General features: G+C 42.0%; 1 protein-coding gene across 1 annotated transcript in view; it reads right to left on the bottom strand.

Annotated features, from left to right (window-relative positions):
* ARSB (arylsulfatase B) overlaps positions 1–25,110 on the bottom strand; it is a 181,840-nt gene extending 156,730 nt beyond the window's left edge. Inside the window, exons 1-3 of the mRNA XM_059175315.1 lie at positions 24,619–25,110; positions 8,019–8,205; positions 813–1,003 (exon numbers count right to left, since the gene is read on the bottom strand). Of these exons, the coding sequence (XP_059031298.1) occupies positions 813–1,003; positions 8,019–8,205; positions 24,619–24,936 (696 nt within the window). The 5' untranslated portion in view covers positions 24,937–25,110. The remainder of the gene's footprint in view (positions 1–812; positions 1,004–8,018; positions 8,206–24,618) is intronic.
* Between the last annotated feature and the right edge of the window lie 315 nt (positions 25,111–25,425).

Raw genomic sequence — 25,425 nt, forward strand, 5'->3', positions numbered from 1 at the left:
ATATTGTTAAGACATTCATTCTCCCCATGTTGTTCTACAGATGCAAATCCAAAATGAAATGGATGAAATCCAAATCCATGCAGGAACTTTCTTGGTAGAAACTGACCAGGTGATTCTAAAATTAACATAAGAATGCAAAATATCTAGAATAGCCGAAATAACCTTGGGAGGCCAAATACAAAGAGGACTTGCCCTGAACCCAAAGTTTGTCTATCTCTTAACAGAAAGTTTGCCATAATATAGCCTCATCGTCTACACAAGCCTATCATTTTAAAAAGTCAACATACTAATTGCTTATAGCACATGAACCTAATACACCAAAATTATAAAACTATGTATCTACCAAAATACTACAGACCCAGTATTCCTCAAAGCATCATCTGGGGACCCTTGGTGTCAGAGTCACCCTTGATGAGTTTCATTAAAAGGCTGATGTGTGGGAGCACCCAAGTGGCTCAGTCAGTTAGGCCTCTGACTCTTGATCTCAGCTCAGGTCTTGATCTCAGGGTCATGAATCCAAGCCCCACGTTAAAAATAAATAAAAATAAAAATAAATTAATTAATAAATAAAATGAAATCCTGATGTATGGATTTCCCCTAGACCTAAGGAATCAGACCTTTAAAGAGGGGTTCCAGGAATTTCTATTTTTATCATGCTCCCCAGGCAGATACTGATACACTCCAAAATTTGAAAACAACTCCCCTAGAATTAATTAGATTTTTTTTCTCCCAACAAGCACCTTTTTCCTACACTCACCTGAAGAGATGCTATCTTAACACAATTTTGATATCAATAAAGATGCAAGACTTACTTTCTCTGGTGGGTGGTTAGCTATGAGGGCTGTAGCTCTTTCGGTAAATATGTTTGTTGAATACATATTTTTATATCCTGTTGCGACTTCTTCACCATCTCGAAAATCAAGAGCACATCGTGTGACATTTAGAGCATCAATTAATGTACAGCGCTCATGGGAATAGTAATCTTCACTACCTAGGAGATAACCTACAACAAGAATGGGAGATGAAAGTAGTCAGCATAGCATAAAACTTGTTAAACAAACTAATGTTTCAGCATTTAATTGCCTAGTGCAATTGATTAGCCATGACAAGGCTAATCAAATGACAAGGCTAATCAGAGCACCACTTCTTAACATCTCTATATTTGCTAGCAGGAGGCATTAAAATGTTATTGTAAAAAAATTCAAGACCATTCCTCCTCAGTCAAGTCTTTAGAACACAAGGCTCTGTCATGTAACTCTCAAAGTGGCTGATTCCAAGTAAATCCGTTTTAAAAAATCAGAGTTTAAATTCAGTAAAGGTGACAAAATCTTAATCTTTTAAAGATATCTAATAGCAAAAACAGCATATGGTTAATGTGTTTTCTTACAAGTTTTTACTCTGAGGTAATCACATAAATGAACACAGCGTTCAAATAATGTTGATATTGACCTTGGGAGACTGGCTTCAAGGTTATTTAGAGAAGCAGTGCTAGGAGGAATCATCTTTAGTCAGATGCTGACACCCACTGGTGGAAAAATACAAACCTTCCCAAACAGGAGCCCTAGACAATTTAACCGAACGAAAAGATCAAACTGAAGTACATTTTTCTACCAACCATGATCTCATTTTTGCCGCCAATGTAAATGGCATGGACTGCCTATCCCACAATTTGCATATAAACATGAAAGGAAATGGGTGTTCTCAACTAAAGCTGTTTCTGCAAATGTCCCATATTTTCCTAAAATATTAAGATAAGCTGTGCTGCATATTGTATGATTCCATTTCTATGAATTGCCCCAAAGAGGCAAATCTATAGAGACAAAAATTATGTTAGTGGTTGCCTAGGGCTGGTGGGGTTGGAGGAAAATGGGGAGTGACTGCTGGTAGAAAAGGGGTTTCTCCATTCACAAATCAATCAATGTGATAGAACAAATTAATAAGAGAAGAGAGAAGAACCACATGGTCCTCTCAATTGATGCAGAAAAAGCATTTGACAAAATCCAGCATCCGTTCCTGATTAAAACGCTTCAAAGTATAGGGATAGAGGGAACATTCCTGAACTTCATCAAATCTATCTATGAAAGACCCACAGCAAATATCATCCTCAATGGGAAAAAGCTTGCAGACTTTCCGCTGAGATCAGGAACACGACAAGGATGCCCACTCTCACCACTCTTGTTCAACATAGTATTAGAAGTCCTAGCAACAGCAATCAGACAACAAAGAGAAATAAAAGGTATCCAAATCGGCAATGAAGAAGTCAAACTCTCTCTCTTCACAGATGACATGATTCTTTATATGGAAATCCCAAAAGACTCCACCCCCAAACTACTAGAACTCATACTAGAACCCAATTCAGCAACGTGGCAGGATACAAAGTCAATGTACAGAAATCAGTGGTTTTCTTATACACTAACAATGAAAATACAGAAAGGGAAATTAGAGAATCGATTCCATTTTCTATAGCACCAAGAGCCATAAGATACCTGGGAATAAACCTAACCAAAGAGGCAAAGGATCTGTACTTGAGGAACTACAGAACACTCATGAAAGAAATTAAAGAAGACACAAAAAGATGGAAGACCATTCCATGCCTTTGGATTGGAAGAATAAACATTGTTAAAATGTTTATACTGCCTAGAGCAATCTATACTTTAATGCCATTCCAATAAAAATTCCACCGGTATTTTTCAAAGAGCTGGAGCAAATAGTCCTAAAATTTGTATGGAATCAGAAGAGACCCCAAATCGCTAAGGAAATGTTGAAAAACAAAAATAAAACTGGGGGTATCATGTTACCGGATTTCAAGCTTTACTACAAAGCTGTGATCACCAAGACAGCAGGGTATTGGCATAAAAAAAGACACATAGACCAGTGGAACAGAGTAGAGAGCCCAGATATGGACCCTCAACTCTATGGTCAAATAATCTTCAACAAAACAGGAAAAAATATACAGTGGAAAAAAGACAGTCTCTTCAATAAGTGGTGCTGGGAAAACTGGACAGCTATATGTAGAAGAATGAAACTCGACCATTCTCTTGCACCGTACACAAAGATAAACTTGAAATGGAAAAAAGACCTCAACGTGAGACAGGAATCTATTAGAATCCTAGAGGAGAACATAGGCAGTAACCTCTTCAATATCAGCCACAGCCACTTCTTTCAAGATATGTCTCCACAAAAGCGAAAATGAACTTTTGGGACTTCATCGAGATCAAAAGCTTCTGCACAGCAAAGAAAACAGTCAACAAAACAAAGAGGCAACCCACGGAATGGGAGAAGATATTTGCAAATGACAGCACAGACAAAAGGTTGATATCCAAGATTTATAAAGAACTCCTCAAACTCAACACACACAAAACAATCATATAAAAAAAAAAAAAAAAACGGGCAGAAGATATGAACAGACACTTCTCCAAAGAAGACATACAAATGGCTATCAGACACATGAAAAAATGTTCATCATCACTAGCCATCAGGGAGATACAAATTAAAACCACATTGAGATACCCCCTTACACCAGTTAGAATGGCCAAAATTAGCAAGACAGGAAACAACATGTGTTGGAGAGGATGTGGAGAAAGGGGAATCCTCTTACACTGTTGGTGGGAATGCAAGTTGGTGCAGCCACTTTGGAAAACAGTGTGGAGATTCCTCAAGAAATTAAAAATAGAGCTTCTCTATGACCTTGCAATTGCACTATCGGGTATTTACCCCAAAGATACAGATATAGTGAAAAGAAGGGCCATCTGTACCTCAATGTTTATAGCAGCAATGGCCACGGTCGCCAAACTGTGGAAAGAACCAAGATGCCCTTCAATGGACGAATGGATAAGGAAGATGTGGTCCATATACACTATGGGGTATTATGCCTCCATCAGAAAGGACGAATACCCAACTTTTGTAGCAACATGGACGGGACTGGAAGAGATTATGCTGAGTGAAATAAATCAAGCAGAGAGAGTCAATTATCTCATGGTTTCACTTATTTATGGAGCATAACAAATAGCATGGAGGACAAGGGGAGATGGAGAGGAGAAGAGAGTTGAGGGAAATTGGAATGGAAGGTGAACCATGAGAGACTGTCAACTCTGAAGAGCAATCTGAGGGTTTTGAAGGGTCGGGGGGGTGGGAGGTTGGGGGAACCAGGTGGTGGGTATTGGAGAGGGCACGGATTGCATGGAGCACTGGGTGTGGTGCAAAAACAATGAATACTGTTATGCTGAAAAGAAATAAAAAATTAAAAAAAAAAAAAGAAAAGAAAATGGGTTTCTCTCTGGGGTGATGATAATATTCTATAATTGGACTATGAGGACCAGAGCTCAACCCTGTGAATTTTTTAAAAATCAGTAAGTTGTACACTTTAGTTGGGTGAATTATATAATGTGTGAATTATATATACCTTAATAGAGCTATTAAAAAGAAATAAGCTGTGCTGGACTCTGAGCCATCTCCTAACAAATAATGCTTATGAATCTTAAAATGAGGTGGATAAAATTGGCCTAGTCCTTTCTACAGTTCTAAGCATTCTCTACAATCAAAAGCCTTACACTGTTTACATGAAAAAGGAATTCATTTTTAATTCATTTCCTCCTTTTCCATGATTCAATAAATTCAAAGCCTGGAATACAATGAATATCTTGGTCTTAAGACCACTTTATTTTCAATTTAATTTATTTACTTGCTTTAGAGAGAGAGAGAAAGAGTGAACGTATGGGGAGGGGCAAAGAGAGAGAGGGAGAGAGAACCTCAACCAGACTCTGAGCTAAGTGTGGAGCTGGACGTGGGACTTGATCTCAGGACCTTAAGATCACAACCTGAGCCGAAATTAAGAGTCAGAGGCTTAACCGACTGAGCCATCCAGGTGCCCCAGACCACTTTTGAAATGGTAATCTTTCCCCCAATATTTATAACAGAAAGGGAAATCAAATGTATTTGCTAATTAATATATAACAGAGGAGAAAATGTATCCATAAAATGATCTTAGCCCTTATATGGATAATTAGAGAGACTAGGACACTGGGGTTCTATTTGGAATTTTTAGTAACTCCTGGGTGTTAAGAGCTTGAGGAAATCACTTAGAGTTATTTCTCTGTAAATGTAAACTGCTGTCTATTGAGAGAATGTAAGCATAGGATATACTTGATTAAAAGATGTATGGGGGCGCCTGGGTGGTTCAGTCAATTAAGCATCTGCCTTCGGCTCTGGTCATGATCCCAGGGTCCTGGGATAGAGCCCTGTGTTGGGTCTCCCTACTCAGTGGGGAGCCTGCTCCTCCCTTTCCCTCTGTCCCTCCCTGAGCTTATACATTCTCTCTTTCTCTCTCAGACAAATACATAAAATCTTAAAATTAAAAAAAAAAAAGATGTAAGACCTATCGGGATGCCTAAAATAAATAAATAAATAAATGAAGTACCAACTATAAATATTAAAAGGATATTATAAATAAGAAAATTCCAGGAATAGAACTATTTATTTATATATTTGGCCAGAAGGATACCAAACAACCATGTGGCAATCACACACAGCTTTTCTCACAAGAGTGATTCACAAATTTGCACTTACATGCTGAGCCTGAAAAGGAGGGCATCCTATGCTTTCTTGGTGAAAAATCATAAAATACTTTTGAACAACTAAATCACCAACTTTTTATTTTAAGTTTTATTGAGCTATAAGTTACATCCCATATAAGTCACCTACTTAATGTACAATTCAATGGTCTTTAAGGTATTCAGAGCTGTGCAACGAGCCCCACAATCCTCTGACTGCTTTTTTTTTTTTAAAAGATTTTATTTATTTAATCATGAGAGACAGAGAGAGAGGCAGAGGCAGAGGGAGACTCGATCCCAGGACCCCAGGATCATGACCTGAGCCAAAAGGCAGACGTTTAACCATCTGAGCCACCCAGACACCCCATCTGACTGCTTTTTAACAGAACACCTAAGTCGTAACAGTGAAAAAAGCTGCATGGTCATATTCCCTCCTATCTACAAGTCCCCATTAATGGCGGGTGTTGGCTCATCTGAATCCTGGGGCTTCTCAATTCTCATAAAAGGATATGATTTTCTTCTGTCCAAGTGAATTTTTAAATGTGTGACTTGGATTTTAGCGAAAAAATTAAAATACCTATCATCCTTCCTCTTGCCAGAGCATAGGTATTGATCGATCTTTCAGCAAAGGTCTGACTGAAAACTGTCGAAGGATATACAGGCTGCCTTTTCCCTTTAGAATTTCCAAAATGACAAAGAGCTCTTCCACTCGGGCTGACTTTAACAGTTAATTGAGTATGTGGAGGATATGAATTCAGGTTCACCAAGAAAGAATGCCATGACTGCTTAGCCATGTCTGCTAGAGAACCAGGGCGGGAGCAGGGCCCACGCGGTCTCCTGCCTGAAGTCCTTGCGTCTCAGCATTAACCTCGGATCCAACAGGGTATGACAGAGCTGTGTGTTTCAACTGCATTATTTGGGCCCCCAGTAATCACTGAAATGCACTCTGGCATTCTGGCCCTACCCTGAATAAAAAGGAACGTCTCAAGAAACACGGACAGGAAAACCACCACTATATTACTAAAATGCTGGTTTTGAGGATCTTATCCACCTTACCTTTCCCCAAAGGAGAAATTTCTTAGGTCTAAGAGCCAGAAAATACTTTACTCTTCCTGAACATCTGGTTTCCATTTATCTTACAAATAATGTGACTCTTACAGCTGTCTCCTTTTTAAAAAAAATTTTTTTTTTAAATTTGGACATAAGGAATCGCAAGGTGCAGAGTTCGATGTGAAGCCCACCTATAGCCAGGTGGGTTTTTTTTTTTTTTTGTAATTTGGTGCCACGCCACAATTTCACCTTTTTCTACTCACCTTGATTTGTTACTCAATTTTTGTGAAGACTTTGTTTATTTGAGAGAGAGTCCAAGCAGAGGAGGAGGGGCAGAGGGAGAAGCAGGCTCCTTAATGAGCAGGGAGCCTTTTGCGGGACTCCATCCCAGGACCCTGAGATCATGACCTGAGCCCAAGGGAGATGCTTAACTGACTGAGCCACACAGGTGCCTTCTATTTATTTTTAAACTTTTTATGTTCAGTATGTGTTCCTTTTTGGATGTAGCAGGTTGTAAATAAATGAAGAAACAAACGAGATGTAAACAGGTTAAAAGAGGGTAAGTTTTAAAACTAACCTAAGTTTTCACATTTTTATAGGGCTATCAAATCCATAAAATACTTCCTTTTTCTAGTATCCTTCCTATTAGCTTGTTATTTACTCTCCCATTTTATTCTTTTGATTGGTCTTTCCCAGTCAGGCCATTTCAAAAACAGATCTCAAGAAGGGGAGAAGGATGCCAATGGAAAAGTGTCTCCTCTACCAACTCTAGAAGAAAAAAGAAAATCTTTGGGACAGCCCATGGAAAGAAAAAACATTCTTAACCTTTGTGAAGGAAATATTCTTGTATTGGGTTTTGTCTGGAATTTTTTTCCAAAAGCAAACTGTAGGGGCACCTGGGTGGCTAAGTCAGTGAAGCTACTGCCTTCAGCTTAGGTCACGATCCCAGTGTCCTGGGATCTAGTCCCACATTGGGCTCCTGGCTCAGCAGAGAGCCAGCTTCTCCCTCTAACCCCCACTCTCGTGCTATTTCTCTCTCTCTCTCTCTCTCTCAAATAAATAAATAAATAAAATCTTAAAAAACAAAACAAAACAACAAGCTGTATCCCCTTTTGGTAATAAGGTTCTCTAAGAGTACAATGGTCTCCGGTGTGGAAATAGCAAATCTTCACAGGCCCCAATGCAGCACTTAATATCCTAGCAAAGGTACGCACCTCCCTGTGGGCAGCTGCCCACCATGAGCTGAGCACTGAGTCATGGGTACAGAGGTGGTAGTAGAAAGTTGCCCCAAGGCAGTGCTGACGGATTCATTCTGTGTTCAAGTTTCCAGTCATTTCATTTGATTACACTTGGGTGTGTTTTTACAAGATGGGTTGCAGCTAGTCTAAGTTGTAAAAGAAACATGTGCATTTCCATTACCGAAATAAGTATCAAATCCTCGGCGGGTTGGAAGGCATTCTTTCCGGAACATTCCCAGGTGCCATTTCCCGACCATATGGGTAGTGTAGCCTGCTTCTTTTAGAAGCTGGGGCAGCAGTTTTTCATCCAGAGGGACACAGCTGGGCTGACAGGGCCAGATGATTTGGTGTTGTAAACCTGTGTGGATCTTAAAGAGACAAAACGTGAAATTATAAACTGCTGGTATTGAAACATCCTGAACAAGCAGATAAAGCGGTTGCTAAATTTATTGGACACATCTGCGGATGTGACTGTTGAACTCTATCCCTGTACCAGCTTCGGGACACTTTACTCACTTATTCAAGTAAGGTAATGGACATAAACAGGATTGGGGGGGGGGGGTGGAATGAATAAAAGGACTCTAATAAACATTAGCTATTTCAACAAATATTTATCAAGGAATTATGTAAGAAATCATCAACTTAGGATTTCACCTCCTACCTCAAAAGAAGTCACTGTAACACGAAGTGTGGATCTATCAAGGAAAAAGTGTTCCAATTTCTGTGCACGTGAGAAATTCATGTTAGCTGTGGAAGGAACTTCTGTAATCTTTCCAGATTTGGTGATTTTTTTTTTAAGGGTTATTCAGAAATACAATGAAAGTAATGATTTGCTTTCCTTATTTTGCTTTATGGAAACCATAATTTCAAAAGCCAGTAACCGACTTTTTCTTAAGGAAAAAAAAAAGGCAGCCATCTGACCCACATATTAGGAGTGGTTCACACAAGTATGCCCAGGGCGCAAGGACCACACACCAGTCAGGCTTTAAGAAATGACCCCTGGTTGAGTCTTAGTGTGATATTCAGGTAGAATATCCACAATTACATGAGAAGCTATTAAAGTAACCCTTCCTTGGGACGCCTGGGTGGCTCAGTTGGTTAAGCAGCTGCCTTTGGCTCAGGTCAAGATCCCAGCATCCTGGGATCGAGTCCCACATTGGGCTCCTTGCTCAGCAGGGAGCCTGCTTCTTCCTCTGCCTCTGCCTGCCATTCTGTCTGCCTGTGCTTGCTCTCTCTCCCTGATAAATAAATAAAATCTTTAAAAAATAAATAAATAAATAAATAAAGTAACCCTTCCTTTTCCAACCACCTGTGTGACGCTAGATGTTCTTCATAAACTTTAACCAAAACAATATATTACAATAGATTATAACAACCTAGCTATCTTCTAATAGAAGATACATACAAAAATACAAAACAGTATTATTATTCTCATGTAATTCTCTTATGTTGGATAATACAGTCATTTTTCATAAGCTATTAATGTTAACAGGTAATGGGTCTATTACTGCTGTTTTTCAATGAACAAAAGTACTTTTAAATTTCTATTTTAATTTCTGATACAGTGAATTTTGAAGGTGTAGCCCACAGAAACACAAGCTCTTTGGGGTCTTCAATAATTTTTAAGCACACGCAGAGGTCCTAAGACCCAAGAGTTTGAGAACTGGTGTTATAATATCCAGCAGAGGTCCCTGCTAGTGAGGGAAATAAAGTAGGACAGGGAAATGGTGACAGAGGTGATTTTTTGAGAGGGTGGCAAAATAAATTTGTGGAATTGCTATTTGAACGGTAATATGAATTGAGTGAGAGAGTTAGACAGCCTTGCCAAAATACAAGGCAAGAATATTCTAGCCATTAGAAATAAAAAGTGCAGAGGCCCTGAGCCCTGAACTTGCCAGATGAGTCTGAAGGCCTGCAGGGAAGCCGGCGTGGTCCCATCACAGGTCCTTTGCTGGTGGGCGGCAGGCCAGCCCTGCTGGGGCCCTATCAGAGCAGAGGCCCCAGGGGCCTCCATCCTTAGGCCGAGCACCAATTCCTCCCCACAAACCTCACACTTCTCCTCCTTGTCCCAGCTTAGCCAGGGAGGTGCTTTCCTTTGACTGATGTGGGACTAGGGTCTCCCCATCAACTCTGCACTGGACACTAGCCTTCTCAAAGGGCTAAGTACTCCAGATCTCCCTGGAATAAATGGGGCTCTGGGGACACAGAAGGTGGAGAGTGCCAGTTCTCAACCCAAGCCCTAAGTCCCTGGCCTCTGTCAGCTGTCAGGTGGGTTGCGTGCAATTATTAATAGATGGTAAAAGTGTGTTTACAAATGCTTTGCTGGCTTTTATCATTTAAGACAGAATACATAAAGCTCGGGGAGTTAAATCCTATCTCAGCTCTATCACCGAGGACACAGTCAACATTCAACAGGTGTCACAGTAATAACCATCAGCTTTGTTACTAAAAACATAGTAAGCCTTCCCCACTACGCCACATTTTGCTTTTTAGAGAGCCGGTGTGGCACTGGAGAGAACATGCCCCTAGCCCAGAGCTGTCCCAGGAGCCTGTGGTGCTGTGTGTGAACACCAGATAAAATGTATACTCAGCTACTCGTCTATGGTTCCACAGGCATGATGGACTACTGACACATCTCTGGGTGTCTCAGTTCACATACTGACTTACACACACCAGATCCACAGATTTTTATTGCATTTGAAATACATGGCAAAAGATAGATATAAAGGAGAAGCCAAAAAAATAATTCACACTTACTATCTTTTTTCCCTGATTTATTATTAGCTACTATTGAATAGTTTTCTTCTAAGTTTTCACAGTGCCTTGAATTTCATTTTTTGTGGAACTTTCCAGAACCACCACTTTGGAGTAGTACTTGCCACTGCTTCATTTCCTGCTAGCTTTCCATGTCCTTTCAAAAGAACCACATACAATACCTTAAATGTGAAATTAAAATGGTTTTTTTTATTAATCATTTTTATTAACATATAATGTATTATTAGCCCCAGGGGTACAGGTCTGTGAATTGCCAGGGTTACACACTTCACAGCACTCACCATAGCACATACCCTCCCCAATGGCCATAACCCCACCCCCCTCTCCCTACACCCCTACCCCTGGCAACCCTGTTTGTTTTGTGAGATTAAGAGTCTCTTGTGGTTTGACTCCCTCCTGATCCCATCTTGTTTCATTTTTTTCCTTCCCTAACCCCAAAACCCCCACCCTGCCTCTCAAATTCCTCATAGCAGGGAGATATGTGATAAAAATGGGTTTATTCTGAAGGTGATGGAGAATTCCCTATCTTGTTTGTGGTGATGGTTTCACAGGTATATACCTATCAAAACTTAGCAAACTGTATACTTTAAATATGTGCAGGTTATTGCATGTCAATCATACATCAAAAAAGCTTTTTAAAAGTAAAAGTGAGTTTAAGATTTCTATTAAGATTTTTCACCTTTTTGGTACCTGGGTGGCTCAGTGGGTGAAGTGTCTGACTTGGGCTCTGGTCATGATCTCAGGGTCCTGGGATCGGGCTCCCTGCTCAGTGGAGAGTCTGCTTCTCCCTTTCCCTCTGTTCCCTAGTCCCCCTCCCTGCTCATACTCTCTCTTTCTCAAATAAATAAAAGTCTTAAAAGAAGAAAAAAAAAAAAAAAGATTTCTATGCCTTTCCTAGAAATCATTGGACACCTCCCCTGGGATAAGTGCCAGATGCCTTCCAAATCCACTTTCTGCCTTCTGTCCTGCTCTCTGCCCTAGGAGGCTGACCTATGGGAACCAAATCAGAGGACTCTGTACCTTCTGGCTTCTGACTGGGTTTAGCCAAGGCGGACCCATGACAGGAAATTAGAGGGAGGGAAGAGATGAGTCCAAACTGCCAGACCCTGTCTCTCTGAGCCGGCCATCCTGAAGGCAGCCATCTATATGTGACACTCTATGTGACTCTCTATGTGACACTCTCTGGGTTCTTTCCTTCCCTCCTTTCTGGTCCAGGGCTAGCAACAGCTCCTCTGGGTTACACACCATTACTTGTGTTCCCTTTTCCCCAATTCACATTTTTTTGAATAGTCCCTTTATAAATAAACCTCCCTAAATGATCCTAATTTGAATGTGCTATCTCTTTCCAGCTGGGATCCGGAATAATAAGGATGCTACAATATCCAGGCTGGGGCAGGAAACATTGCTCTCAAAATACATGCGCACACACACACACACACACACACACCAGATCATAGAAGGATTCTGTTCATGGTTAACAACGTAAAATTTCCTCAGTAGAAAAACAATCCTAGATTCAAAAGCTTTATAACATATACTAATTGGCAACGGTGCAGGATAAGGAAAGATAATATTGTAGGGAACCCAAGACCCAGTGGAGATAAATGCTATGCCCAGATTTCTTTAAACAGAAGGCTCATCCATCACACACACAGAATTAACTCTGATAGCTATAAAGCCCTGCCAAGGGATGCTGTGTGATTCGGTTTTCCTAGCCCATGGGCACCAAGCCAGGTGGTCAGCTGAAGCCTGTTTCTATTATCTACAATCATATGGAGCAGAGAATTTGTTCTTTTCAATTCCCGAGAATTTATGTGACAGAGCGTTTTTATGGCATTACTGGGGAAGCGGAAGCCAAACTCTGGATGGCAGCCAAAGACATGTTTTTAGTCTGTTCAAACACTATTTGAAGTAAGGAAGCTGTAATGTGTAGAGAAGCAGTAAACAGGCAAATGCTGAGCTGGTTCCAACCGAGCACTTTAGTTTAGCACAGAATTATAAATCCACACCACGCTTCGTGGGGCAGGATGATGACAGGGCACCAAGAGGAACCAATGAAAAAACAAGTGCCCTTTTGCAAACACAGCAGCCTCTATGACAATTCCATTCGAAACCCCCTCTTCAATGTTCAGAGAGCAGGTATGAATGGAGAAGATTATACAGCTAATAGTTCAGAGGAGCTGCTCTATACCGATCACGTGTGACCATCTCTTCTTCATTAAACCAAAGCCTCTTTCCAAAAACAGCTTCCTCTCTAAGATTTTACTGAACCGTCCAGGCTTTCCTGCACAAACGCAAAAGGTCCACAGAGTCCGTGAAGGACCTGGCTTGTCTCTAGGTTCTTTCCATGAGATAACTGATGAGCACTCCTGTGTGTGTGGTTTTTTGCATATAAAATTTATCTGATCCTGTGAGTTATTCCAGCCTGTGTAAACATGGAAAATCCGATCACTGTCATCTCATGAACTGAAAAAGGAGAAAGCTCTTTCTCCTGGAGGGAGAAGGAAGGAGGGGGGCTCCCACCCTCAGAACCTCTTCCTATCCCCCCCTTAAGCAGTCCAGGCGGTCTGTTGATTGGCTATCTGCAGGATTTGGAAGCTCAGAGGGCACTATTTCTGCCACACTGATAATAAACTCTCCCAGGGGCTCCATGAACCATGCCCACACATAGGGCAATGAATGCCATTTCTCTCCTAACTTAAGAATGCTGCGATAATTAACATCCAGGTGAAAGGAAGGAAGACCCTGTCCTATCAGTTGGACCCGTGTACGATGCACTCACACCCTCACAGCACCCACATTGTTGCACCCCTCCTGCTACGGTCCTTTAAAATTCAGAAAAACAGGCAGCCCCACCCTCCGCTGTATACCCCAGGGGGCTGAGAGGGAAGCTTGGTGACCAAACACAATGGCAGATCGAGCTGGCGGCCGGCCAGGAGCATCAGAATCTCCAGCCGGCTTCTGAGTCGGTACACTACAGGTTTTAACCACGGTCAAGTACCACTCATGCCTGCAGCGTTTGGGGTTTGGGCCTGCAGCTGCCCCACAGAACAAATGGCTAGTGGAGAGTCTGCACCCTCCCCCGCTTAAGCCTTCTGAAAAGCAGTCAGCTGCCCACGCTGTCGAAGCCAAGAGCTACAGAACACACATTATGTGTGTCGGGGGCCTGACTCTGCCATCTGGCCTGGTCCTCCAGAACCCCGGCTGCAGAGCTGGCTGGTGTCACTGACAGTTTTAAGGGTCTATTTATTTTGGTGTTGATTAGCAAAGAGTGTAGATCTCTGGTTAAACCCACAAAGGGATGCTGTTTGTAGAAAGAATAAACAAGGCAAGAACTGAATCGGTGCCTTCCTCTGTTTAAATTATAAATCCAACCCAAAGCCCGAAAGGCAAAGCTAGGAAAACAGGGAGGAAAAAAAATTTTTAGTAAAGTGATAGGACTAAAGAAACACAAACAAAGAGAGTTACCAGACAGTGACAGCTTATGTTCAGGGTGATTCTTGAAATAACAAACCCCAAAAATCAATTCGCAAGAAAACCCCGTAAGTCAGTGGGTCCCACTCCACTCGGCCCCAAACTTACTTCTTTATTTCCACATTTCCAATTATGCGGGAAGTAAGATATGTAAAACATGGAATTGTTTCTTTAAAATACTTTCAATGTTTGCCAAATATGGCTTCCAGATGCCCCTTGCCTTCTGGGAAAATGCTTCTTGGCTCTGGCCAGGCTTGCGAAAGATACAGTCTTCAGCAAAACAAAAGACCCATCAAAACAAGTCATCTTCGGGGCTCCCTGCATTAAAGCCCCCGTGTGTTTTAGGAGGGGGCTGTCTTAGTTGTCACTGTGGAGCTAATGCATCCTCTGTCCCTCCCTTATCAAAGCACAGGAACAGAAGCTAACAATTGCTTCTCTTCAGAGGTGCCCATGGTACCCCGACTATAGGCTCTTCATTCTGACTCCTTCGATGCCACTGGCAGACGGCCCCACAAACACTCCCAGTCTGTGACCTACCTCTCTCCCCAGTCACCCTGCCCACTTTTAGATCTTCACTCCTCTTTGCTCCACTTCTCGTCATAGAGCCCAGGGAGAGACGACCAGGGACAGGAGTCCACGGTCCCCAGGACAGGCAAACAGGTGGAGGGTTGATAAAGGATGGGCAGGCAGGCGCTGAGGACGCTAAGAAAAGAAGCAGGGAGGTAAGAGCATCCTCAGGCAGAACCCATTCCTCTTTCTGTGCCAGTAGGCAATGCCCTATTTTGCCTGGAGCCATGGGTCTCAGCTGCTCACATTCTTAAAGCAAACTTGAAGCCAAAGTCAACAATTACTGACAATGCTGCTGACAGTCCCTTTTCTATATTTCCTGTCCAAGGTTCTATGTTAGGCGTGAGTGAAAAGCCCTGAAACGTCCTGTCCATTTATCAATATGATTAAGAAAAATGTGACTTGGGTCCCTTAAGAATGAAACCTTGGAGTCATCTTTCATTGCTTCTATTCCCTGCGAAGGTTACAGAGTCTGGTGGAGCGGCCTCCTCCGTTCCCAAGGTGAGAATGTTCCCAGTTGAGGATCAAAGTTACTTTCCTTACTTTTTTCCTAGAAGGAAACGTTCCCACTAAGACCTACTGCTATTTTACCCTTTAATCTTTTTTGTTTCTTAAAAAGAACGCGGGGGCCCTAGAAATGGCATATCACCATACGCGGTGAAGACAGTGAGCTTGAACTCTCTCAGGAAATTCTCAGCTGTTAAAGTATTTAGCACATTCATTCATTTAGCTGTTCAGCACTGACTGCTTCTCCAGGCCAGGGACAAGAAAGGCCGTCTACTGGACAAGTCAGACGTGAGAACAAACAACCATACTTACAATATGTACTAAGAATACAGAGCTATAATGAATATTAGGATTGATTAAGGTTAATTTGTAAGAATATAGAAATTTAGTATTTTCAAGTCTTCTTTTGAACTAAAAGCACTATACAAATTCTACTAAAAGCTGACGGATTTTTATTTATCTGACCACTTTGACAAACATCTTTATTACATACTTTTATTGGAATATATCTGACATATAACGTGGTGTAAATTTAAGGTGTACCACATTTACACATTCTGACATCATTGCCCTGTAGCAATATTTAGCTCATCTATCATGCTACATAATTATCCTTTCTTTTTAGTGGTTGGAATCATTTAGTTCTAGTTTCTTAGCAAACGTGATGATTGTAGTACAGTATTCTTGTCTGTAGTTGTTGACTATACTGTACATTAGATCTCTAGGTTTTATTTACTGCTTATTTCACATCTGTACCCTTAAACAACATCTGGCCTTTCCTCCCTCCCCATGAAGGACTTTTAAATTAATACTTCAATCCTGAAATTTCAAACAAGGGGAAAGTGAACATAAAACCTATTTCATTATAGGCACAACATGCCTCCAAATGATACCAAGAGAGTAATAAACAGGGGCTCTGTACAGGAAGGAGGACTGAGGGCCAAGATGAAAAGATTTTTTTTTTAACGCATACCTCTATTTAAATCTCTTAAACGTAAAACTTTGAAAATATTTCCTAAAGATAATTTCAAAAATAAGCTTACTTTAAAAAAAAAAAAAAAAGGTGGAGGGGGGTTAAAAAATTGAATTTTATTACATGAATAACATGTATCCAAGGAATGCCACATGGCAGTCATTGTGGTTTCTTAATGTGTATTTACTCAGAACACTGTTAGATGAAAACGTTCTTAGAGTAGCCTTCAATGTAACATTACTATGAAAACCCAAACAAGTAAGCTGAAGTTTAATATCTTATCATGAGCAGGCAGTATGAGGACAGGGAGACCCTGCCTTCACCTCTGAGCTCCCAGCGTGCTTTTCATACCCTTCCCTGCTCAGTTCCAGCCAGAGACCTTATCCCCGTTCTCAGAGCTCACTGCTGCCACTGGGTCTGCACTGGGCTGTCCCTCCCACGGGTCTAAATTCTCTTTCCCTGGATCTCTGCACTTGATCTTAGCCAAAAGTTGGCTGACTCTTCATTCAGGCCTCTGCCCCTATCTTCTTGGAGATAATTCCCTGAGCCACTTAGCACTTTACCTACTTTATTTTCTTCTCTACATTTATTGCCAGGCCCTTTAAATCCACTTAGCTAACTCATTTGTTTATGTGTTTACTTCATCCCCCTCACCCCCTCTAGGTCTCTCCTTCCCCTCAGACTGCAAGCAACAGGAGATCCCCAGAGTACAGCACAATGCCCGGCAATAAAGAGCTGCTCAATAAATATTTGTTGAATGAAAGAATGAATGAATGCATTATACTTAGTGGTGACAGACTGAAAATCTTTCCTCCAAGATCAGAATAAGAAAAGGATGTCTACTCCTGCCACTTCTAATGAAGAGTGTACTGTAGGTTCTAGTTAGGGCAATTAGGTAATAAGCATCCAGAATGGAAAGCATCCAGATTGGAAAGGAAAAAACAAAACTATTTCTATTTGCAGATGACAGGGTCTTGTATATAGGAAATCCTAAAGCTATCTCTCTCTCTCTCACACACACAAACACACACACACACACACACACACACACACTTTCAGAACTAGTAAGTTCAGCAAGGTTGCAGGATACAGATCAAATGTCAGGTACATTTCCATACACTAGCAATGAACAACTGAAAATGAAATTAAGAAAACAATTCCATTTATGACAATATCCAAAAGAGGAAAAACTTAGAACTAAACATAACCAAAGAATTGTAAGACTTGCATGCTGAAAACAACAAAACATTATTGGCAAGAAAGTAAAGAAGACCTAAATAAGTAGAAACATATCCCTTGCTCATAAATTAGAAGACTTACATTGTTAAGGTGGTAATATTCCCCAAATGGATTTATAGATCAATGCAGTCCCTATCAAAATTTCACTGCATTTTTTACAGAAATGGACAAGGTGATCCAAAAATTCATATGGAAAAGAGAGGGGCCCAGAAGAGCCAAGTCAATCTTGAAAAAGAACAAAATTGGAGGACTCAGATTTTCTGATTCTGAGACCTACTACAAAGCTAGAGTAATCAGGATGGTGTCATGGTGCCATAAGAATGAACATATAGATTGAGATAATAAAACTGTTAAGTCCAGAAATAAACCCACAGACCTATGGTCAACTGATTTGTGACAAGAGTGGGAAAAGCATTCAGTAGGGAAACAATTATCTTTTTAACATATGTCGCTGGGACAACTGGGCATCCACATGTATCCACATACCTCAAAAAAATACAAAAATTAACTAAAAATGCTTCAGAGACCTAAATGTAAGAGCTGAAACTACAAAACTTTTAGAAGAAAACATAGAGGTAAATCTTCATCATTTTAGTGGTTTCTTAGATATGCCACCAAGACCACAAACAGCCAAAGAAATTAAGTTGAACTATATCAAAATTTAAAACTGTTATACATAAAAGGACACGATCAAGAAAGTAAAAGAAAACCCACAGAGAAAATGTTTGCAAACCATGTATATGAAAAGAGTTTAATATCCAGAATACACAAAGAACTCCTACAACTTAACAATAAAAAGACAACCCAATTTAAAAATGACAAACAGATTTTCTCCCAAGAAATATACAAATGACAAATAAGACAAGAAAAGATGCTCAAGGCCATTAGGGAAATCCAAATCAAAGGCACAGGGAGATACCATTCCACAGCCACCACCATAACTAGAAAGCTATGATCAAAAAGATAGGAATGAGGGCTGGCAAAGATACGGAAAACCCGGAACCCACATACATTATTGTGGTGTGAATGGTGTACCTCCTTTGCAAACAGTTTGGCAGCTCCTCAAAAAATTAAACAGAGAGCTGCCATATGATCTAGCACTCCACTCCTAGGTATATTCCATGGGAGGTGACCAAAAAAGAAATATGTTCACACAAAAACTTGTGCATGGACATTCGTAACAGCATTATTCACAACAGCCAAAAGACAATGTCCATCAACGTATAGATGGGTAAATAAAATGTTGGCATATCCATACAATAGAATATTATGTGGCCATAAAAAGGAATGGTACATGTCTTAATATGGATGAAAAGAGATCCACCTTATGATTCCATTTATATGAGGTCCAAAATAGGCATATCTATAAAGGCAGAAAGTGGATTAGTGATTGCCGGAGGCTGGGGGAAGCGGGGAATGGGGGGTTGACTGCTAGCAGTTACGGGGTTTCTTTTTTGGGGTAATGGCAAGTTTTAGAATTAGTCAATGTTGATGACAGCACAACCTTGCAGATATGTGAAAAACTGATAGATTAGACACTTAAAATGGTGCATTTGATGGTATGTGAAATACAACTTAAAAAAAAAAGTCGAGTATAAGAGGGGTGCCTGGCTGGCTCAGTCAGGGGAGCATATGACTCTTGACCTTAGGGTTGTGAGTTTGAACTCCATGCTGAGTATAGAGATTGCTTAAAAATATAATCTTTTTTAAAAATAGAGTAAAGGAAAATGGGCAATATCTTATGTTGCAGGTGGGAATGCCAATTCATAAAACCTATTGAAGAACAATTTTTTAGGATTTCTCAAAATTACAAATGCATCTACCCTTAAACCCAGAAAAAGTCCTTTTCTAACCTTTCTAAGAATTTATCCTACCGATATATTTAACCATGTATAAAAAGATATATAGTGAAGGCACTGACTTCAGCTTGGACATATCAAAAGACTGGAAACAATCTACACCTCCATCATGATGTGACTGGTTAAGCAAATTATAATATATCCATTTAACAAAACAGTATGCAGATCCATGTAACAAAACACTATACAGTCGTAAAAATCGAGACTGCTCTTTTATAACAACGTGGAATTATTTCAAATGTAAAATAAAACAAACACGTGAAGAGTGTGCTACCATCCACATAAAAAGAAAGGGAATGTTCACATATGTATTTGCTTGTATATACATAAAATACCTTTCGAAAGATATACACATATTTGCTTGTATATACATAAAATACCTTTCGAAAGATATACACATACAATTCAGATAACACTGTTTGCCTCCAAAGATGCCTAAGGAACAAATCAGTGTGTGTATGTGCACATGCGTGTGCATAGGTGATGATTTCCAGTAATCTTTGAGTTTTCAAACCACTGTACTTTCTACTCAAAAAGATGAACAAAATATACATTTAAAGTATTTTTAAAATAAGTAATGAAGGAGTCATTAGGTTGTAGAGAGACCTGAATTCTAGTCCTGAATTTATCAATAACCATTTACTTCCTCTTCTGATCAGTCTCCCTCTTCCTCATTCCATCAAACTCTATGCATTTTTCACCAAAGTATGCAGGTTTAAAAAGGTTCATACATGAGGATTCTGAACTATTATATGTCTCAGTATAAAAGGCTGGGTTCAAGTTCCTATAGAAGCAAGTTCCAGCAGAACAAGCAGCACAACCTTGCAAGGCGCTTAGCTCTGAGCAGGAGTAATCTCTCTTCCCGCCAGTAGATGGGGTCAGTAGCTATGATCAGGTTCATTTGCCAAATTGGAAACCTGCTCTAAGGGACACAAGGACTTAGCCTCGAAGAACTGTTGAGCTAGAACGAGCCTGAGAGTTCAGCCCAGCTCCCGTATTTTACAGATGTGGAAAATGATGTCCACCTGGTCAGAGTGTGAAGACTGACATGGTGAAGACTGGAATCCACATCTCATTATTCCCACCCAGTCCTCTTCATTAAATACTTTAATAAGCCAAAAGACTAAAACTCAGAATTTGGGAAAACTCAGTTCAATCAGGCTAGGCTTAGTTACCACTTTACACTTTTCTAAAGTTACAAGAAGGGGTGCCTGAGTGGCTCAGTTGTTAAGTATCTGCCTTCTGCTCAGGTCATGACTCTGGGGTCCTGGAACTGAGCCCCACATCAGGCTCCCTGCTTGGTGGGGAGCCTGCATCTCCCTCTCCCACTCTCCTGCCTGTGTTCCCTATCTTGTTGTATTTCTCGCTGTCAAATAAATAAATAAAATATTTTAAAAAATAAAAAATAAAGTTACATGACTATGGAAGGATTGGTCTTTAAATATTCTATTAAAAGATGGTTAAGTTCACAGAACTATTACATAATTCTTTCAAGTACCTAATTTTGAAATAGTCAACAAATTTCCTCATTTTAGTGTCTAAATTTTGGCACAACCTGTGACTCATTCAGAAATAAAACCTCTCCCCCTATTTTCATTTTCCATTTAACATAGGTAACTCCTAACTTGAAACATGATGGATTAATTTTTTGTTGTTGAGATGTTTGGAAATGACCTAAACACCCCCAAATAATGGATTATTTAGTAAATCTGAAGCAGCTCTTGTGATATTTTTAATAATTCTGAGTGGGCAACACAGTGTGGTGGTTACAGAGCCACACGGCCTGGCTATGTCCTGGTCTACCACTTATTAGCCCTGTGACCTTGGGCAAACTTCTTGCCCTCTTCCAGCCTTGGTTTCCTTGTTATCAAATAGGGATAAAAGTAGTACCTATCTCATTGGGTTGCTGAGAAAAGTCAGTGAACTGAAGTGTAAAATGCTCAGAATGGTATCAGTCTATAGTGTCTGAGGACAATGAAGCCCCTTAGTTCTACCTGAAATGTTGGGTCCTTTAAAAAAGAATGCTTGCTTGCTAGCCTGAGGTAATTTGTAATTGGGTCTTCTGAACTCAGAATAAAACAGGGGAAAAAAGTCAAGTAAAATGTTCGGGGAGGCTAGCTTGCTACACTGAGCGGTCTCTGAGCTGTTTCAGAATACTTGGCTTCTATCCTTTCTTGGCTCCTTAACTACAGGATACTCTATGCTCATTTTTTCTCCAAGATGGAATGGTGGTGACTGGTGGAGAAGGACGTTAGGGGACAAAAGCAGCCAATTATAAGAACAAGTTTTATAAAGTCTGGTACTTCCCTGTTCTAGTCTGTAAGAAGGGAGGAAGTTAGAGAAATGAATGGCTCTCCCATTCTTCTACAATTTGAGTTCAGTTCTCTTATTTCAGGGCATTGCAGAACTATTTGGAGTACACCCTGCTATTCTCTCCTTTCTTCTTTACTCAAATGCTCCTTTACTCCTACTAAGTGTCCAGGATGAGATCTGCCTTTGAGCAGGGATTTCTGATTATACCTTGCAGTCAAAGCTAGACCTGGGGAACGTACTTAGGTCTGCTGGTGAAGCCAGTCATCCTTTACCTCCATGGAAACCTGGGCAAGAGCTACTTCTCAGAGTCGTAGTAAAACTCTATCTTTTCTGTTTCTACAAGTCTTCAGATCAGTGTGGAAATTTTATCACAAATAAACCCTCCCTTCTCTTGATTTCTGGACAATGAGGCTAAGATTGATCGAGCGGCTACATGAACACAGATTGAGGAGGGCAAGGTTCAAGCATATCCTGTGACTTGCAGAGTAAGGGCTCAAAATATAATTGTTGAATAAACAATACGTGTATAAGAAGGTATGCTTGTGTTCTCAAACAGTCTCCTTTCATTGTATTTAATATAATAGCCATAATCACATCAGGGTCTTAAAATCATCAATCATACTCAGATTAAGCAAAAAGTACACAATTTTATGGGCCTGAGATGACTACTGGATACAGGAGGGGAACAAGACCCAATTTTACCATTTTCTAGCTATGTGATTCCTAACTTGTAATCAAACCTCTACAAGTTCATTTCCTCATCTATAAAAGGGGATTAAAAGTTACAGCTACCTCATGGGCTATTTCAAGAATTCACTTTAAAAACAGTAAAGCACTGTGCAAATGTTCTCAATATTCTTATTCATCTAACATATGTGCACGCTCTCTGTAAGTACATGTATCTCTGTTAACTAAAGAGACGTTTTTATTTTTATTTTTTTAAAGATTTATTTATTTATTTATTTGACAGACAGAGATCACAAGTAGGCAGAGAAAAAGGCAGAGAGAGAGGAAGGAGGAAGCAGGCTCCCCATTGAGCAGAGAGCCCGATGTGGGGGGCTCGATCCCAGGACCCTGGGATCACGACCTGAGCCGAAGGCAGAGGCTTCAACCCACTGAGCCACCCAGGCGCCCCTAAAGAGATGTTTTTAAAGAAAAGCTTTTAGAGATAATGTGAGCTTTCACTTCTCATCTGTCCTATTGGCTAGTATCAAAAGAACAAGAAATAATAAGTGTTGGTGAGGATGTGGAGAAAAGGGAGCCCTCCTGCCCTGTTGATAGAAATATAAGTTGTACAGCCACTAGGGAAAACAGTACAGACATTCCTCAAAAAATTAAAAATAGAGCTATCGCATGACCTAGCAGTACCACTTCTGCATAGTTATCAGAAGAAAGGGGCAAACCAATCTGAGGAGATCTATACATCCCTATGTTCTCTGCAGAGCTTTTTTTTTACGATTTTTTTTTTCATTCAACACAGAGAGAGAGAGAGCAAAACACGGAATACAAGCAGGGGGAGTGGGAGAGGGAGAAGCAGGCTTCCCGCTGAGTAGAAGCCCAGTGCAACCCTCCATCCTAGGACCGTGGGATCATGGCCTGAATCAAAGGCAGATGCTCAAGGACTGAGCAACCCAGGCGCCCCTGCAGTACTCTTTATAATAGCCAAGACATGAAAGCAACCTAAGTGCCCATCCACAGATAAAAGATAAATTAGATATAATATACAGTAATATATATTATATATAAATATGTAAATGCAATATTACTCAGCCATAAAAAAGAATAAAACCCTACCATTGTCACAACACGGATGGAACCCAGAGTGTATAATGCAAAGTGAAGTCCGAGAAAGATAAATACCATATGATTTCACTTATGTGTGGAATCTAAAAACCAAAGCAATGAACAAACAAAACAAGATTTTAGAGACAGGCAACAGTTGGCTTCCAGAAGAGAGAGGGGTTGGGGGGTGAAAAGGGCGAAGAGGATTCAGAGGTACAAACTTCTTAAAAAAAAAAAAAAAAAAAAAAGTCATGAAGATATAATATACAGCACTGGGAATATAGCCAATAATATTGTCCTAATTTTGTATGGTGATAATGACAGCTAGACTTAGTGTGGGGATCACTTCATAAAGTATAAAAATAGAAAATCACTATGATGCACACCTGAAGCCGACAGGATATTCTACACCAATTACAAGTAGGTAAGAAAGGTGCTCAGAAGCATCCAACGCAAGGTTAAATCAAAATCTCAGCAGCCCAAGAAAAATCAGCCTCCATAGGTGCACTGTGCCGAGGACTGGAAAAATGAATCTTTGGTCGGACAGCCCTAACCTAGGACCGCTGGGTTCGCAGGAGAGCAGAGTTCCACCCTCGGTGGGCATTCTCCCCCCCCCCCATCTTTTTTTAAATTTATTTATTTATTTATTTGACAGAGATCACAAGTAGGCAGAGAGGCAGGCAGAGAGAGAGGAAGGAAGCCGACTCCCGGCAGAGCAGAAAGCCCGATGCGGGGCTTGATCTGGGATCATGACCTGAGCTGAAGGCAGAGGCTTTAACGCGCTAAACCACCCAGGCGTCCCCACTCTTCTCCCTTTATTCGACTCCCCCTCCCTCCGCTACACTCCGGGTGCCGAGCCCCCTCCCTGTCCTCGGTGCGTAGTCTAGACTCTCCGCAGAGAGCGCTCAGACCCTTCGGCCTACAACTTGCAGGCCCAGCAACTGCCACTCCTCCTCGAAACCCTTTCACCCCGACCTTTAGAAAACGAAAGACAGAAAAAGCGCCGGAGGAGGTGGGGCTCGGGGGACTGCGGTCGCCTCCGGGCGAACATGCGCAGAGGCCGCGGCGGCCTGCGGGCCGGGGGGGGGGAGCGGGGACCGCGCGGCCAGGGAAGGGGAGCAGCCGCCTGGGCTGACCCAGCTCGGGGAGCTGACCGCGCTAGCCGGCGCCCGCCCCGGCCTCCCGGCCCCACCTCCCAGAGGCTCGCGGGCCTCCGGGTCGAGCTGCGGCCGCGGGAGGGGCGGAGCGCGGCGCCGGCTGCGGGCCGGCGGGCCGCGGGGGGCGCTGCGTACCTGGTAGCGACCCGTGAGCAGCTGGCTCCGCGAAGGCGTGCACAGTGGCTGCGTGTAGTAGTTGTCCAGGAGCACCCCGCCGGCCGCCAGCGCGTCCAGGTGCGGCGTGCGGATGTTGGAGCCGTGGAAGCCCACGTCGTTCCAGCCCAGGTCGTCCGCCAGCACGAAGACGAGGTGCGGCGGCCGGCCGGCCCCGGCGCCTGCGCCCGGCGGGGCCGCCAGCAGGAGCAGCCACAGCAGCAACGGGAGGACGCCGGGGAAGAGCGGCCGCCGCGGGCTGGGGCCTCGGGGCAGGCTCGCCGCGCCGCGCCGGCCCATTCTTTGCCGCGTACGGTCCCCGCGCCTGTGGCTCCGGCAGCCCCCGGCACCGCTTGCAGAATCAGGAACTGGGCGGCCGGGCCTGCCCCGCCCCCGCACGGGATCTCACCCCCGGCGGGCGGCGGGCTGTAGAGGCCTGGCCCCGGGGCCCCCGCCGCCTCTGACCGGGGCCCGGGCGCGTGTGGCGGGGGAGGAGCCAGTGGAGAAGCGCCCGGGGGCTCCCGCTCCCCGGCTCCGTGGAAGCTCCGCTGATGCTTATGAGAGCCAAGATTTCTTCTCTTTCCGGAGACGAACTTTGCAATGTAGCATCCTCAGAGGAGCAGATGTAGCCTTTTTAGTAACTCTTCTCCATTTACAAAGCATTTTCTTTAAATTTCGCCAACAAACTCGGCAGCTAGGAACTAGCTGTACCCTATCCCCCCCCCCCCCCCCCCGCACCCCGGAGCCTAACTCAAACTCAAACTCACATCCTGAGCCGGGATATTTTAA

This window comes from Mustela lutreola, chromosome 5 (genome assembly GCF_030435805.1).
Source record: "Mustela lutreola isolate mMusLut2 chromosome 5, mMusLut2.pri, whole genome shotgun sequence".
NCBI classification, from domain to species: domain Eukaryota; kingdom Metazoa; phylum Chordata; class Mammalia; order Carnivora; family Mustelidae; genus Mustela; species Mustela lutreola.